General features: G+C 38.6%; 1 protein-coding gene across 4 annotated transcripts in view; it reads right to left on the bottom strand.

Annotated features, from left to right (window-relative positions):
* Positions 1–15,124, bottom strand: part of astn1 (astrotactin 1) — a 392,569-nt gene that overhangs the window by 242,266 nt on the left and 135,179 nt on the right. For all 4 annotated transcript variants that reach the window (XM_042427879.1, XM_042427878.1, XM_042427876.1 and 1 more), the window contains 3 exons: positions 11,708–11,792; positions 9,190–9,264; positions 3,905–4,042 (listed from right to left, as the gene is read on the bottom strand). In XM_042427879.1, the coding sequence (XP_042283813.1) occupies positions 3,905–4,042; positions 9,190–9,264; positions 11,708–11,792 (298 nt within the window). The remainder of the gene's footprint in view (positions 1–3,904; positions 4,043–9,189; positions 9,265–11,707; positions 11,793–15,124) is intronic.

The following is a 15,124-nucleotide window of genomic DNA, read 5'->3' as shown; positions in this document are numbered from 1 at the left end:
GGAAATAACAGACAGACTCCCTGGATTCCTAAGTTTGTAAGAGCAGACACTTGGCCTGCAGAACTGACCTTTGTAACCTTAAGTGGGGGTTTGATCAGTGATGCTCAGCAGACTCAGAAAGACCTCCTAAGAAACCATTTCGACAAGTTGAATTATGACCCTGAAGGCCACTTGGACTCGGAGAAAAACAACTCCCACCTTAGATGGAGCACAGACTCTTATCAACAACGCCATAAACTAACTCACATCCCTGAGGACTTTGTGAAGCCCCCTGCAAATCTGAGGAAAACCTGAAATTCATGTAAATTAAATGTCTAATCATTATTCAACTTATATCATGCTATTTGTCATGTAAATACAAGCAGAATGATATAACTTTCATAAGTGTGACTATCTACCAAAGAGATATAAGACTTAGATTTCATTAACCTTTTATACTACAAGCCAAGTAGTTAAGTTACAACAAACCAACCAAAAGCCTGAATCTGCAACTTAAACTCTAGAAGAAGAAGAAGAAGAAGAAGAAGAAGAAGAAGAAGAAGAAGAAGAAAAAGAAGAAGAAAAAGAAGAAGAAGAAGAAGAAGAAGAAGAAGAAGAAGAAGAAGAAGAAGAAGAAGAAGAAGAAGAAGAAGAAGAACGCTTGAAACTGCTCTCTGACAACAAGACTGCAACCCAGAGGTGAAGCCGGCCTAAAGACTCTCCCAGAGCAGCCTAAAACGGCTTGATTCTTTACCAGCATTCAACGCCTTTGCATCTACTGAGATGCACCAAAGCTGATACGATGCTGCACCAACAACGCTGGATCTACAGTCTATGTGCTGGACCTGCCAAGATGACACCTCCACCATGACGCATCACCTCAACAGTAAGGCATAACATGGCTTTGTGATCAAGCGTTGATGTCGAATAACGTTAAAATTAAAGAATTTATTTAAAGAAGGTGAATTAGCATTCCCCGGTGCAACATGTTAAGCCTCGAGTCACGCGCTTCGAGCCACTCTTGCTGAATAATTTTCTTTATTATTTTTATCATTCATAGACCTTATTCATTTATTCATTTTACTCTCTTTTTATTTATTATTTTCTGTATATTATCTATACATTATCATGTATCCTCAAGACGTTTAGCTATTGATAAATGTCTTCATTTATCCTAAAAGTGTTTGGTTGTTTCTTTGAGCCGCAGTAAACAGAGGTCACTGTTTGGGACAAGAGCTTACGATTGTGAGGCTGATTCATTGATTTAATTGAACAAGGGTTAGTGCTCCCTCCTGGCACTAACAAATCCCAACCAAAAAGGAGGTGGTGCCCCCAACAACAAGGTAATTCAATGATAAAGTATTAATACTCCTACAATGGGGATCAGCGCTCACTATCAACAGTTGAGGAATTTTTCCAAAAGAAAAAAAAAAAAAAAAAGACTAACTTTGGAAGATACCTATGTAATTTGACTAATTCAGACTGTTAAACTGTATTTTTGCACAGAATGAGGACTGTGGATTTTGTACCCCTTCATTTACATTGCAATCACAGCCAGTATGGACAGGACAAACAGTTATAATGAGCAATATGGGCAAATAAACTGTTTCCTTGACTCTGACTGAGGTGTTTGCTTGATGAGCATCAACAGTTTTTCTCTTCTTGTCAAAAATGTGTCCATTACACTTAATTTTGCTGTCCAAAAAATATGTTGCAAGCCAGAGGCTTGATAACTTTGCTGGCACAACTGTGCTGTTGTTTGTTTACTGTTCTGAAATGAAAGAGATTCGTTCAACTTTGGTTCTACTCTGCATTTTTTACATGGTCATACATGATCCCCTTGTTGTGCCTCTACGTGTCCCCCCCAAGGGGCTACAACCAGCCTGTCAGTTTGAGAACCACTGCATTAAACCAAGAGTAATGCTGTGTCCCAGTTCCATATGACATATCCCTTTCCTTTCCACATTCCTTTGTGGATTACCTTGTGGGAGAATATTGTCCATCATAAGCGCACTCAAAGATCAATCGTTCTTCAGTATGCATACTGACTGTTTTGACTATACCTTATTCCACTGTGATCATGATACATATGCTAAACATATTTTGGATTAGTATGTAGTATGGAATTGGTACACAGCGTAACAGTGTAGCAGCCAGAAGCATACACTGGGAGCACAAGTGGAATGTTGACTTGTCATGCTAGGCAGTCACCAAATTGAAAAGAGGAATCATCCTACAGGGCTTATTATCATCTGTCCACTTGCAATGATGATGTACAGTAAGGACAGACTAAGCAGCATGTCCATTTTTAAGCCTCTGCTGCTAGCAGAGTGAAAGGTCCTGGATACAGGCCCGGTTCTACAAGGGTAATAACTAGGGTAAGCAGAGTGAGGTATGTAACATTTATGGCTCTGTAACTGCTGTGGTAACTGAATAACCACACTGTTAAAATGTATGTAATTGCGTATAACTTATTGTACTTATATTAACAAAAGATTTGATGAGCAGCAATTTTAGAATTTAAAAAAAAGAAAAGAAAAGAACTTCAATTTGGGACAATGGTTGTTAAGTCTGGGACAGTTGAAATGATATTACATGTTTATGTGCAATTTTCTGTAGTGGTCTCAGTAATATTTGTTGTTAAAGTGTACTGAAGTAGCATATCACATGACATGGTTAAGCAATGTTTGAGTAAAAAAAAGGATATAAATGCAGTTGCAACAACAATACTTTCCATTCATATCTCAGGTGTTTGATTTGAAAGAGAATTTTTTAAATTTTAATTATAACTATTGCTGCTGCTACTACTACTAACTAGCTGCTAGTCACTTTGCAGGCTGGTAAAATGGATCTGTTGCGTCTTTTTGTATCCACAGGTTGGTGCTCCTGTCAGTGTCGGAGCCTCCATGTAAGACACTTCGGTCGGTAAATGTGTGTTTTTAAAACTCATTTTGGGACTGGCTCATTCTCAGTCCCGCTGAACATGCACTCAGGACTCCGCTGTAAATGCCCCCTGAGCAATGGCCAATGGGGAAACTCCAACACTGGGCTGGCTGCACCAATGGTGTAACTGTATCAGTCAGTGGGTCAGTCAGTCAGTCAGTGACGGACAGACATTCAGGGTTGTAGGGCTGGTTCATGGCCAGATGCACCCAAAGTCATTTTGTTCTGAAAACGTGGGCCTGGCTGGATAATTCTGTAGTGTCACTGCTGTCAGCTGAGTCCACTTTAAAACTGCAGAATTGTTTTGACTCAGTTACAACTCCCTCTCTGCAGCCCAGATAAAAACAAAGCCATTGCACACAAAGCAGATTTTCCTTCGAGGACATGTGAACCATTTAACAATTAAAGAGCTTTCATGGCTTTAAATTGCCAAGTAATTATTTTATTCAATTCTTTTTTAAACTCTGGTTTTTCACTTTTTCGTGATTGATTTTGTGTTAGATCTTAGAGTTTTATTACAGTACCCTATGAATCATGACCGCTAAGGCCTCTGTATCAACCTCACTGGGCTGCTTAAGACTTGCTGCAACAATAGTAAATAAAAGAAAAATGCTGATTGGGTGAGAATACAAAACAGTGAGACATTCAGAGTCAACAAATACATTCTGGGGGATGACAGATGAAAAGGATGGTCGTGCGGAATATTTATCAAAAAGCCAATATCTATTTTTGTGTTGTGAAGCTTCATCAGTAACAATAAAACATGAGTAGACAGAAACTCCTGGTAATACTTCAGAGCAGCAATGAAAATAAACTTGCTCCTCTACAGTTTGGTGCATTGGTCAGCAAAATCCTACCTTTCTTCACAGCCTTATGGAACATTTTATTTCTTCAGTTGGAGCTTCTATTGTCATGTATCTGAAACGTCACCACTGGAAAGTAACACTGGGGGAAAGCGGTACCAATAAATGTCATCACTCACCGTACATCCACGGCGTCCTCCATGACTGTCATATCGGTCTTGCACTTGGCTGAAGGGTTAATGGCGAGCTCGGCAGGGGGAATGACAAAGCTTTTACTCAGTGGCAGCCACATTCCTTCTCCTAAGGTGTATGTGAATCTGCAGAGGACAAGAAGGGTATATATGACAAGTAAGGGTTTTGGCTTTGCAAGTGTCGCAGACAAACGTTAACGTCCTGAGGTTAATGTCCTGAGTTTTGAATGGGCAGCAGCGGCATGCCTCCACTGCAGCTACTGCCCACCTCTGATCCTACTAATGACCTGTACCATACACCACAGGCTGCCGCTATCCACCTAATAAAATTTAATCAAGCAGCTAAATAGAGTGTGTTGTAGCTTAAAAAAGGAAGTGGTTTGCAATATCACACAATTAATGGCCTATAGCTGGTTTTGTTAACTAATATCATAAACATTGTTTAATGCCCCAGACAGGATAATCAGACTTTGAAGCTGATGTTGTACCAAAACCATTTCTCTTCATTGATCTGTTTGTTCACAGCTGTTGATGGGGTGTATAATTCAGGTAACTCAGGGTGTTTTCACACCTGTGCTTTTTAGTTAGGTTAAATGGGATCAACGGATTAGTGAATTTAACAGTTGCTAGCAACTAGCAGGAGAATAAATTGAGGTCCAACCTGGATTAGTGCAATGTAGTACATTGTATTTGGCCAGTGGACCTCCTTCTTCCTCATGTGTTTACGTTCTTGCTCCCACACCAGACACATCTGACCAATGAGTGAACATTCTCACATGACTTGTAGTGGTGCATTTGGTTCACTTGGATTTTTCTCTGTGTGAAAAGAACCAAGTTCACCAACTCATCAACTGATTCAGACCAGAGCAAATGAACTATAGGTGTGAAAACGCCCCCAGATACTAGTAAAATTAGTCTTGTTTCCCTGTAGTTTCTGCGGTCACAGCGACAAGTTGAAAAAAATTACCACCAATTCGGACAGCAGTGGCAATTAGCCATGCACATCCATGAGAGTGGCAACTGCTCTCCCTCTCCTTGCCACTAACCTTGGTACTAACCACCTGGCTGCCATCATGTTTACATTGGACAGAATGGAGAATGAACTTCCATATATCGAAAAAAGAGTAAACTGAATTTTGAGTACACAGTTGTTGACCAAATATCTGTATAATTTTGCTGATGAATATAGATGTGCTTAGTTTTATTCAGTAAGTATGCAGGTACATAAGACTGGAAGCAATTTGGTTAAGTTTGACTTCTAAAAAACTTCTAATGGTTTTCTTTGCCTATGAAAATGTTCAGAGTTTTCATTGACTAAAATAAGGATGGAGTTTACTAAATGTGACTAAAATATGCTCAGATTTTTGATCTTGGGACTAAAACCAAGGCTACATCTAAAAATAGCTGACAAAATGAACACTAAGCTGATCAGGATCAGAATCAGGATTCCCAGCCTTCATAGCACCCCTTCAGAATCCCTAGTATGAAGCTCTAAAAACCCTGGATCCTACACTTCCCACAATGAAACTTCACAGCATTTTTCATCATACCCTCCCTTCCTGGTAAACACCCACATCTTTCAAACTCCATGTCCCAAGTTAGTTGTGCAGTTTTACCACTCTCTAAGCCAAGAGAGACAACCCTCATGACATCATCTGGGTTATTTTCTTAGACTGTAAGAAAGCCAGAAGAGCCACAAATGGCATTCTGATAAAACTCTTCTAAATGTGTAAAATTTATGTTTAAGTTAACACTCCATCAAGGTCTTGTCCTCCTGGTGTGCAAAAACAACCACAATGTCATGTCAAAACAGCAAACTTTTCAAAGATGTATGTTTTCCTTGCATCAGTAATTCAGAATAATGGCATCAAGTGGGTTGGATGTTATTTATTTTACCTTTCAGCAAAGTTATCCCTTTTGCATAAGTCTGTCTTGAGCAGTGGGACACTGTGTACTAATGGACGCCATGCATACCAAATGAGAAACCCTGACAAAAAACGGGCCAATAGCAGTTTCCCCTGAGACAAAACAGGGCTATAAATCTGTAAATAACAGATGTCTGGAACAAGTGCTTTAAAACAATTCTTTATTTGTGAGTCAATGAATATCATCAATCTTTAAACACTCTGCAGATGAAATGTAATACTTGATACAACTTTAAGTTAAACAGTGCACGCTGATTAACATCAAATGCATTATTAGCAGCAATGAATTATGCATGCATACTTGTAGCACAAAAGAGGGGAACTTGTTGATTAAATGGTTAACAACCATTTTTATGCAGACTAAACATATTTTCTCATTCACAGTTGTTCAATTTGCATTTAATAAAATGCTAACTAAGCATAAGGAACGGGCACTAGATTACGAGGACTGCATGCATTACCAGTCACTTTAAGAACAGAATAATTAAACCATTGTAAAAATGGAACACTTAATTACATCCACCCAATTACTCCTCTTGTTTCAAAGTCAAGTTTTCTGTGGATCAAAGTGCCACTGTTCTTCCATTTACTGTAAAAAAAAACTGGCTTCTAGCAAATTATTATAAGGTGGTGAGTCTATTTAAATGGTAATATTTCCACATTATTTTTCAGGAAGTTGCTGCTACCTCTCTCATAAGTCATTTCACCATCTCTAATGGGACTGTGTACAGCAGGAATACTGAATTTCCCTGTGATGCACAATGACGTATATGGGTGATCACAGGACAAATTAGTAGACACTTAACAAGCACTGCTTTATAATGGACAACTAGGGACCAATATGCTGCTATATGACTTATTTGGTTTACCCTAAGAGAAACTGGAGGTGAAAAACACTAAGAGTTCCCGGGAGAAAACAGTTGTTGAGTGGAAAACATGTTTGCAGTCCTTGGAGGATCTCGGTGGTGGTTAACATTGTGTGAATGGCAAACAGTGTTTGAATGCTGACTATCAGTGTTTATCTCCTCCGACACAGGAGAATTTTACATGCATCCTCGAGTTTGTTTTTGTTTCTTTTTTATTCTCCATACCACTGCGATTTTAATTGCCTCATTTGCCTCTGCGTTTAATAGTAATATCTGCTTAAGCAAACAAGATGATGGCTGCATAGTTTTCCTAACACTTGCTGATATTCACAGTCTTTTTCAGACATCTGGAGTCAACAGGATTGTTTGGTGAAGCTCAAAGCTGGAGACTGAAACATTAAATTGGGATGGATGGCTGGGTGGGAGCAGTTTGAGGACAAAGAGATTTTAAACTGCACGGCTGGACAGAATGAAAAGGAAAGGCTTCTTACAGAAAGCACGCTAGTAGTGAGAGCAATGTTTCAAAGCACTTCCTAGAGATATTAGAGTGGTGCCAGCCTCCTCTGTCTGTTCCCACCTTAAAGACAATGCTAACAGCCACAAGAGTGAAACACATGAACTGTATAGGTTTCCCTGTTATTGTGAGCAGTGGAACAAACAATCGTTTGTTGTCTTTGCTGCTATACTGTCATGGCAGTGTAAGGAACTTTAATGAAGGCAGTAACACATCCTCTATTAGATTTTCCTTTTCTCAAGTTAGGGTATGAAACAAGAACATTGTTAGGTATGTTTGTCACAGACAAGTGCTCTACTGTACTGTATGTCTTTTATGTTTGTATGTGAAATGTCACCTGGTGAACATAGAGACGAGGCATTCTGTCAAGAATATGTTCTATTCAATACATATTTACTGTTATGAAACACTGGGTGAAAGGTTACTGAAGATGGTAAACATTAAAATGTATTCTGAGATGTATTTTTACTTTCATATTAATTACTAATTTTACTTTAATTAGCCACTTGGGAGCAGGGGACTAGCTGTGGAACAACACTGACATTATCTATTAATTAACTCCTTAAAAAGTTGTGGTGAATGTGTTAACAAATAGTTGTTTTAGCTAACAGTTGCTATCACTTTAGTTGAAGTTGTGTTTCTGACCACCTGACAACCCCGACATTCACTCTCTTTTTAGCTCCGTTTTGTTCGCCACCCACTCCTGAGAACAATACTGTATCTGGCTCTTTAGCTGCTTAATTCACCTGGCATTTTTCCATTGTGTTTGGGGCAGTCGTGCCGACCCATGCTGGGAACACTAGAACTGGCACACTGCGAGTGTTTTTCCACAGCACAGCATGGTAGGTAAAAGAAGTTGTTTACCTGCTGAAGGTGTACTGTTTACAGAAAATGCAGTAAGAGCTTGTTGTTTGCAGCTTTTCATCAAAAATCTCAATGTGGCTGTTTCTGCTTGGACTAGTCTAGTCAATTTTTATTTCAAACATATAAAAATAAAAAGACAGATAAAAACAAAAATAAAATGAAATAAACAAATAAATGTAAACAAACTTAATAAAGAAATTCTAATAAACAACATAAATTAAATATTACATTTTGGAAAAGCAGTAGGAAGAAGTATACACTCATTTATTCCTATCACTTTCTCAACTACTCATCCATAAACCGGTATTGGCGACTGTTGTTATATTCTCTGCACAAAACAGTAGGTCAGCCAGTTTTTTCCTTTTATTCTTGGTACCACAGTTGCCGGGGTCAACAAATGAAACGAAATATACTTCAGAGTCTTGGTTATTTTGTCATGGTTGAGGAGAGGGGCCACAGAATTCGGCAAAACTGACCTTTCAGTTCCAAGGAGACACAAACCATCTACTTGCAGGGTATTTGCACAGAATACATGAATTGAATACTGGTTTTAATATATTATGCCAACAAGAATTTGTGTTATTGTGTGTATAGCACAAAAAATACAATATTAGAGTTTGGATATAAACAACTGCAAATATTTGTTATGATACTGCTGAGGACAATGATACTAAATCACTAAAATAAGAAAGGCAGGTTATTTAGTCTACATATTTTTATCTGCTTTGCACGCCTGCTCCTATCAGTCTCTCGCATGTAGAGTATACAGTAGCTCTTAGACTACCTTCAGATTTGATTCTCGGCATCTGAGAACACACCGCGAACCTGAGCTGGGAGAAAATGAAGTGGATCTGCTTTTCCGAGTTGAAAATTGAATCTCTCACTCCATTACATAGCACCTTTAAAACTGACAGTTGCAGTTACATAAGGCATGCTGCACCCAGAGCTGTTCAGCCCCTTTAATCATAAGGGAGAGCCAATTAAAGCTAATGTACCAGAATTATGATAAGTTATTTGACTATACAATATTTTGTGCAGCATGCATTGTGCAGCGCCATGGAAAATGTAGTCGGATAGAACAAAGTTTTGTCAAGTTTGTCTTACCTGAAAATGCGATCAGAAGGTTGTTCTCCCATCACAAGATCAAAACCGCGCTGGAAGATGGTGTAAGGCCAGGGACTATCATGATAAAAGAATAGATCAGAGAGAGAGACAAAAAAGAGGAGAGAGAATAAGACTGGGTTAAATCCAAAGCAAGAGAAGCATTAAATTTTTCAGTGTGCCCATCCTCCTAATCTAAACCCCCTAAAATCACAAGCCATGTTTCAGTGTCTAACTTCAAGTCATTCCCGCCTTTCAGAGCCCCACAAATCACACGCTGCATTACGATGTGTGCTGTGTGTAAACATTCTGATTGAAAAATGTGTTCTCTAGCAGCTGACACGCAATGTGACTTTGGCTCATATCTATTTACCAGGGGAGGGGATAAGAGAGGATGACAGGATGAGACAGAACGGGGGGAAAGAGACACAGAGAAGGAGGGAGAGATGGAGGGTGACGGAGAGAGCAGACAACGAAAAAAGAGAGACAAAGAGTGAGAGTGAAAGAGAGAGAGAGAGAGAGAGAGGGGACGAGACAGATGCCAAGAGGCAGAAGTGACAGAGGGAGAATGATGGAGATTAATGGGGAGTGGCAGCTCGGGGACTAAACAGTCTGCAAAGTGAGAGTGTAAGGAGGAGAACTGACAGGGGCCCGATGTCATTCTGAACAAACTCCTGCACTACTGTAAGCAAAAAGAACATCGAGGAAGAGAAGAGCAGCTTCCACGCCACAGGCTGTGGTCATTAAACATTTAAGTCACCCCAGGATGCCCACTCTGTCACACAGTGACGGGGACACAGGGAGCGCACCAGGGAAATGAGATACAGAGGTGCACAGTTGGGTGGGTTAAGCGGAAAATTCAGACGTCTCAAAAATGTAGACCAAAAAATAAATCATATTTTGAACATGCACTGAAAGCTGGCACAGGATATAGTCCTTTTCTGTCTGGTGCAACCCACTTAGACATGTTATAGACGAGAATCTGACATGATCTTTTTCATAACCTTCACTGAACACCATAACGTTTTAAAGTGGTAGTAAACCTCAGTGCCAGTGCCAAGGTTTGTCAGTTTTGCTGATACTGCATGATGACATATGTGTGTTTCACCTTCAACTAAGGTGATATCTAATTATATGATTACTTGCAACTTATCATCTGAATCATTGTATGGTATAAATAAACATGATAAACAATTTAAATGTCACAAAAGAAATCTATGGCGCCTGGGGTGTGCCGTTTTAATAATTATACTCTTTAACAGTTTAACTAGAATCAATTAACGAGCTAATGCATTTTACAAAAGCTGTTATAAATTCATTAATACAATTTGCATTTGAATGATATATTAATAACTTGATTTTAAAATGAAATCACGAATGTGTTTTAAATGTTACATTTTGTTATTCCCGTTACTTGTGCCTGCTTGTATGCTTTTGATCACTTTCATTTAAAGATGACTCTTTTGAATTTAAAAAGCAGTGTGTCATCTAAAAGATTTCAGTAAACAATATATTACTTCATTCAGTATATTACTGTAAACTATTTATACAATATTACTGCATAAATAGTATGGCAAAATCTGTTATGTTTGAGAAATGTATGTCATCATATTGCCCAACCCTGGTGTACACACTGATCAGTCCTGATTAGCCCTAATAGGAGCAACTCAACTACAATGCATGTTCTTGCAGTCTGAATCTGGTCAAATCTGGCAGGAAAAGGCTGACCTATGGGTAATCCAATAACACATTTACACACACCAGAACACCGCACCAGAATCACTGTTGCAGATATTTTTGGTATGTGAGGTTCCAGTGTGAACTGTCTTGTAGGTCAACACAGTTTTTTCTGATGTGAGCAGTACTTTCTGAGGCAAGAGCACCCCTACACATACACCCTGAGTGGTCACCCAGTGGTTGGCACTGTGGCAGTGGTGTTAGCCAAATGTCAAGGACTTTTTAACAAGCAGATGTGACCCCAATTAAGGGTTTATATGACTTCCTGGGATGGAGTCTGAAACAGCATTTTTCAAAGCCAAAAGATATCAAGCCATCACTTGGAGTCATTATTGTGATATAAAAGAAGTGGCCTTGCACCCAAAGAGATGAGCAGACCAAGAAGCATGATAATGCAATACCAACTTTACTGACTCACCATTTGCCGATTTATTGATAGTGCAAAGATTCATACAACTGTCTCTTTAGGTCTATGTCATAGTGATGTCATGGTTTTCCTTTTTGATTCATCTATAACAATCTGTTGAGCACTATCTATAGTAGCAATATCTAATTAGCTGCTTATGATGTTGTGTAGTTTAACTTCTCCTGCAGTTTTGTCTGATTCAGAATATTAATTGCCATTGGCAGCATCACATTTCTTTTTGATTCATCTGTCCAAACAAATGAATTGCCTTGTTTGATGTGCAGGATGATTCCCTAGTTATACATTATTTTCCAGTATCTCTTCTTAGACTGATAATGAGCAATCATAAACTATGATGAGATGATTATCATAACTTACCCCTGATTGGGCCCCCACTCACTGCGAATGCAGAGGTGCTTGTGGACCGGGTCCTTCATGTAGCCGTCGAGGCAAAGGCATTCTCCTGCATACAGAAAGGCAGTGATTCAATCATGTGTTCATTATAGTCAAGCTTTCTTTAATTCATTGGAGAATTCCCTTTGCTCGCCTTCTTTTATTTTATTCCATGAGACCTATCCCAAGGATGATCCTCTTCAGGCAGTTGTAGAACTCTTAATCATCTCTTATTTTTAATGCTGTAGTCACAATTTTTTCAGCTATTTGAGCCATATTTTTGCCCACATTTCTCAGCGGAAGCTCAAAAAGTTTTCCAGCAGGAGCGCTTTTAATCGGCTCTTTTAGTACAGTACAATGCAGCTGCTCTAAAAATAGCAACTAATGGCCGATGGCAACTAATGAAAGCAATGGTGCTCCCCACTGTGCATCATGCCAGTGGATGGTTTTCTGACAGGCTTGATAAGGACACAACGTGCTTAACACTGGCTCACCGTTATACTGTTATCACATGGAAATAAACCTTACAGTATGACTGCCTTTATTTTCTTGAGTTGAAAATTGACAGCGTTATTCTGCATGGTAAGAACTGTGACCCTAAAGCACAATCAATCTCAAAATAAGTAAGATGGTTCATTTGCAAAATAGTGTATTGATTTTTTTATTTTGCATCCAAACCAAGGAGCTCTTCCAATACTCACACATATCCTAAACTTAATACCAAACAACTACCATATTTCAATTACAACTACAGCTAACACGCTACAGGACTCATATGCTTCCATGCACTCACAATGCTTCTAACATATTTTGAGAGAAAATACACAGGCAGACAAAGTCCTTATTATTCCACTTTACACATGAATTTTAAAGTTCTGACCAAAGGCATTTAATTTCAGAACAATCTATACAATAGGTAAATTTGCTTGCAGAGGCAAATTATATCTACGCTGAGTTTTTAAGAATAGTTCAACTTTGGTCAACTTATTTGTGAATTTGTGCCACTGACCAACAGTGAACTGTCTTGACAGTGCTGATGTTTTAGAGAATGGAAATCATAAAGGTCAGGAGTATAAACTGCTCCACAAAAGAGGCATAGTTGCCGCTCAGTGTTGAGAGGTTGATTGTCTTTTTAATAAATTGTTAACTTTTACCAACTTAGCAAACAAGCTAGCTCATTTATTAACTGGCAGCAGTAAGCTAGCTAACATAATGGGCTATTGTGGCTGGCTAGTGCTAGTTGATAGCTAGCTAGCATATGTTACCTGCTAGTTGCCAGCTAGCCTTGCAATAAAGACTTCATCAAGCTCGCCTTACTTACTACTGTAATAAAAAAAAGATGATTCTCTTAAATAATCACCTTGTTTTACAATCAGATAGATCATTAACTCAATTAAACTAAACTGAAGAGTAAAACATAACTGGATAAGAATGTCCTCATAAAGGTAAAGAACATATTTATGAACTTTGACAAACACTCTCCAAATATCTTAGAGGCCAACAAACTCCAATTTCCAAAGCAAGTACGGTCAATGCTGCTGTTCAGTTGCACTTTACAACCCGGAGAAACATTAGGAGGTGTTGAAAATGTGTCAGCCTTGCAGGTATCCGGAGTTGTTCATGAATGTACAGAGAAAATACAGAAACAGGGGCAGAAAGGAGAGAGTTGGAAGAAAATAAGAGAAACTGGATTATCTGGCAAGTTTAGAAATCAGTCTTTCTGAGCTGTCACACACAGAGCTGCTGCTTGTTTTGTTGTTGCTTGTGGCCAAAAGGCATAAACTGAAAAAACACTGCAGCAAGCCCAGAATTCTCTTCACTGTTGTATCTAAATGCAGCTGCCTCTTTATGTTGAACACTGATGATTTGACTTTGAAAAGGACTTTAGTTCTCCCTTCTAACAGGTAAAATAACTGATATTTGCAGTGAATATATTGAAATCTATTGTTCAGCTCCATGATGCTGTCATGTTTTTACATCACAAAGTATTGTTTTCCATTTAATTTGCCTAGTCTTCATGGTTCTTGAAATGCAATGGAAGTCATCCAAAAAAGTAAATACTGAAGTTAACTCTGAATCATTACTCCATGTCTAGATTGAATAGGCTCAGTCTATATTAATGTTTTACAGTTATCTAGCGGGTCCCATTGACTGAATAACATCCCTTACCTAAATGGGAAGTGATTAGATCAGTGATTAGTCTAATGAATAGACACATTATTTACCAAAGCAACACTTTTGGAATGCTTTATCCCAAAATCTACTAATCATGCAGGCCTGAGGCAACATTTTGTTGTCTAAAAACATATAGGAAGGCCCTCTGTAATGCCAGAGCTGCCTATTACTCATTATTAATAGAGGAGAATAAAAACAGCCCTAGGTTCCTTTTCAGCACTTTGGCCAGGCTGACAAAGAATCATAACTCTATTGATCCATGTATTCCTATAGCTCTCAGTAGTAACGACTTTATGAGCTTCTTTAATGATAAAATTCTAACTATTAGAGACAAAATTCACCACCTCCTGCCCTCAACAGGCACCGATTTATCCCAAAACAAAGGAACCTTAGAAATAGCTGTAAGACCTGACATATATTTAGACTGTTTTTCTCCAGTTGACTTTCCTGAACTAACTTCAATGATTTGTTCAGCTAAACCATCAACCTGTCTCTTAGACCCCATCCCAACAAGGTTGCTTAAGGAAGTCTTACTCTTAGTTAGCACTTCTTTACTAGATATTATCAAACTGTCTTTAGTAACAGGCTATGTACCACAGTCCTTTAAAGTAGCTGTAAATAAACCTCTTCTTAAGAAGCCTTCTCTTGATTCAGGCATTTTAGACAACTGTAGACCTATATCTAATCTTTCCTTGAGAAAGCAGTCTCTAATTAGTTATGTGACTTTCTACATAGTTTATTTGAGGATTTTCAGTCAGGATTTAGAGTGCATCATAGCACAGAGACGGCACTGGTGAAAGTCACAAGCGACCTCCTAACTGCATTAGACAAAGGATTTCTCTCCATACTTGTCTTGTTAGATCTTAGTGCTGCATTCAACACAATTGACCATCACATCCTATTACAGAGACTGGGACATTTAATTTGTATTAAAGGAACTGCATTAAGCTGGTTTAAATCCTATTTATCAGACAGATTTCAGTTTGTACACGTTAATGATGAATCCTCCATGAAGGCAAAAGTTAGACACGGAGTTCCACAAGATTCTGTGCTTGGACCAATATTATTCACCTTGTATATGCTTCCTTTAGGCAATATTATTAGGAAACACTCCATAAATTATCATTGTTATGCAGATGATATCCAATTATATTTATAAATGAAGCCTGATGAAACCAATCAGTTAAACAAACTCCAAGCATGCCTTAAGGACATAAAGACCTGGAT

Source organism: Thunnus maccoyii, chromosome 12 (assembly GCF_910596095.1).
Source record: "Thunnus maccoyii chromosome 12, fThuMac1.1, whole genome shotgun sequence".
Classification (NCBI taxonomy): Eukaryota; Metazoa; Chordata; class Actinopteri; order Scombriformes; family Scombridae; genus Thunnus; species Thunnus maccoyii.
This window is presented reverse-complemented; position numbering and strand designations above follow the sequence as displayed.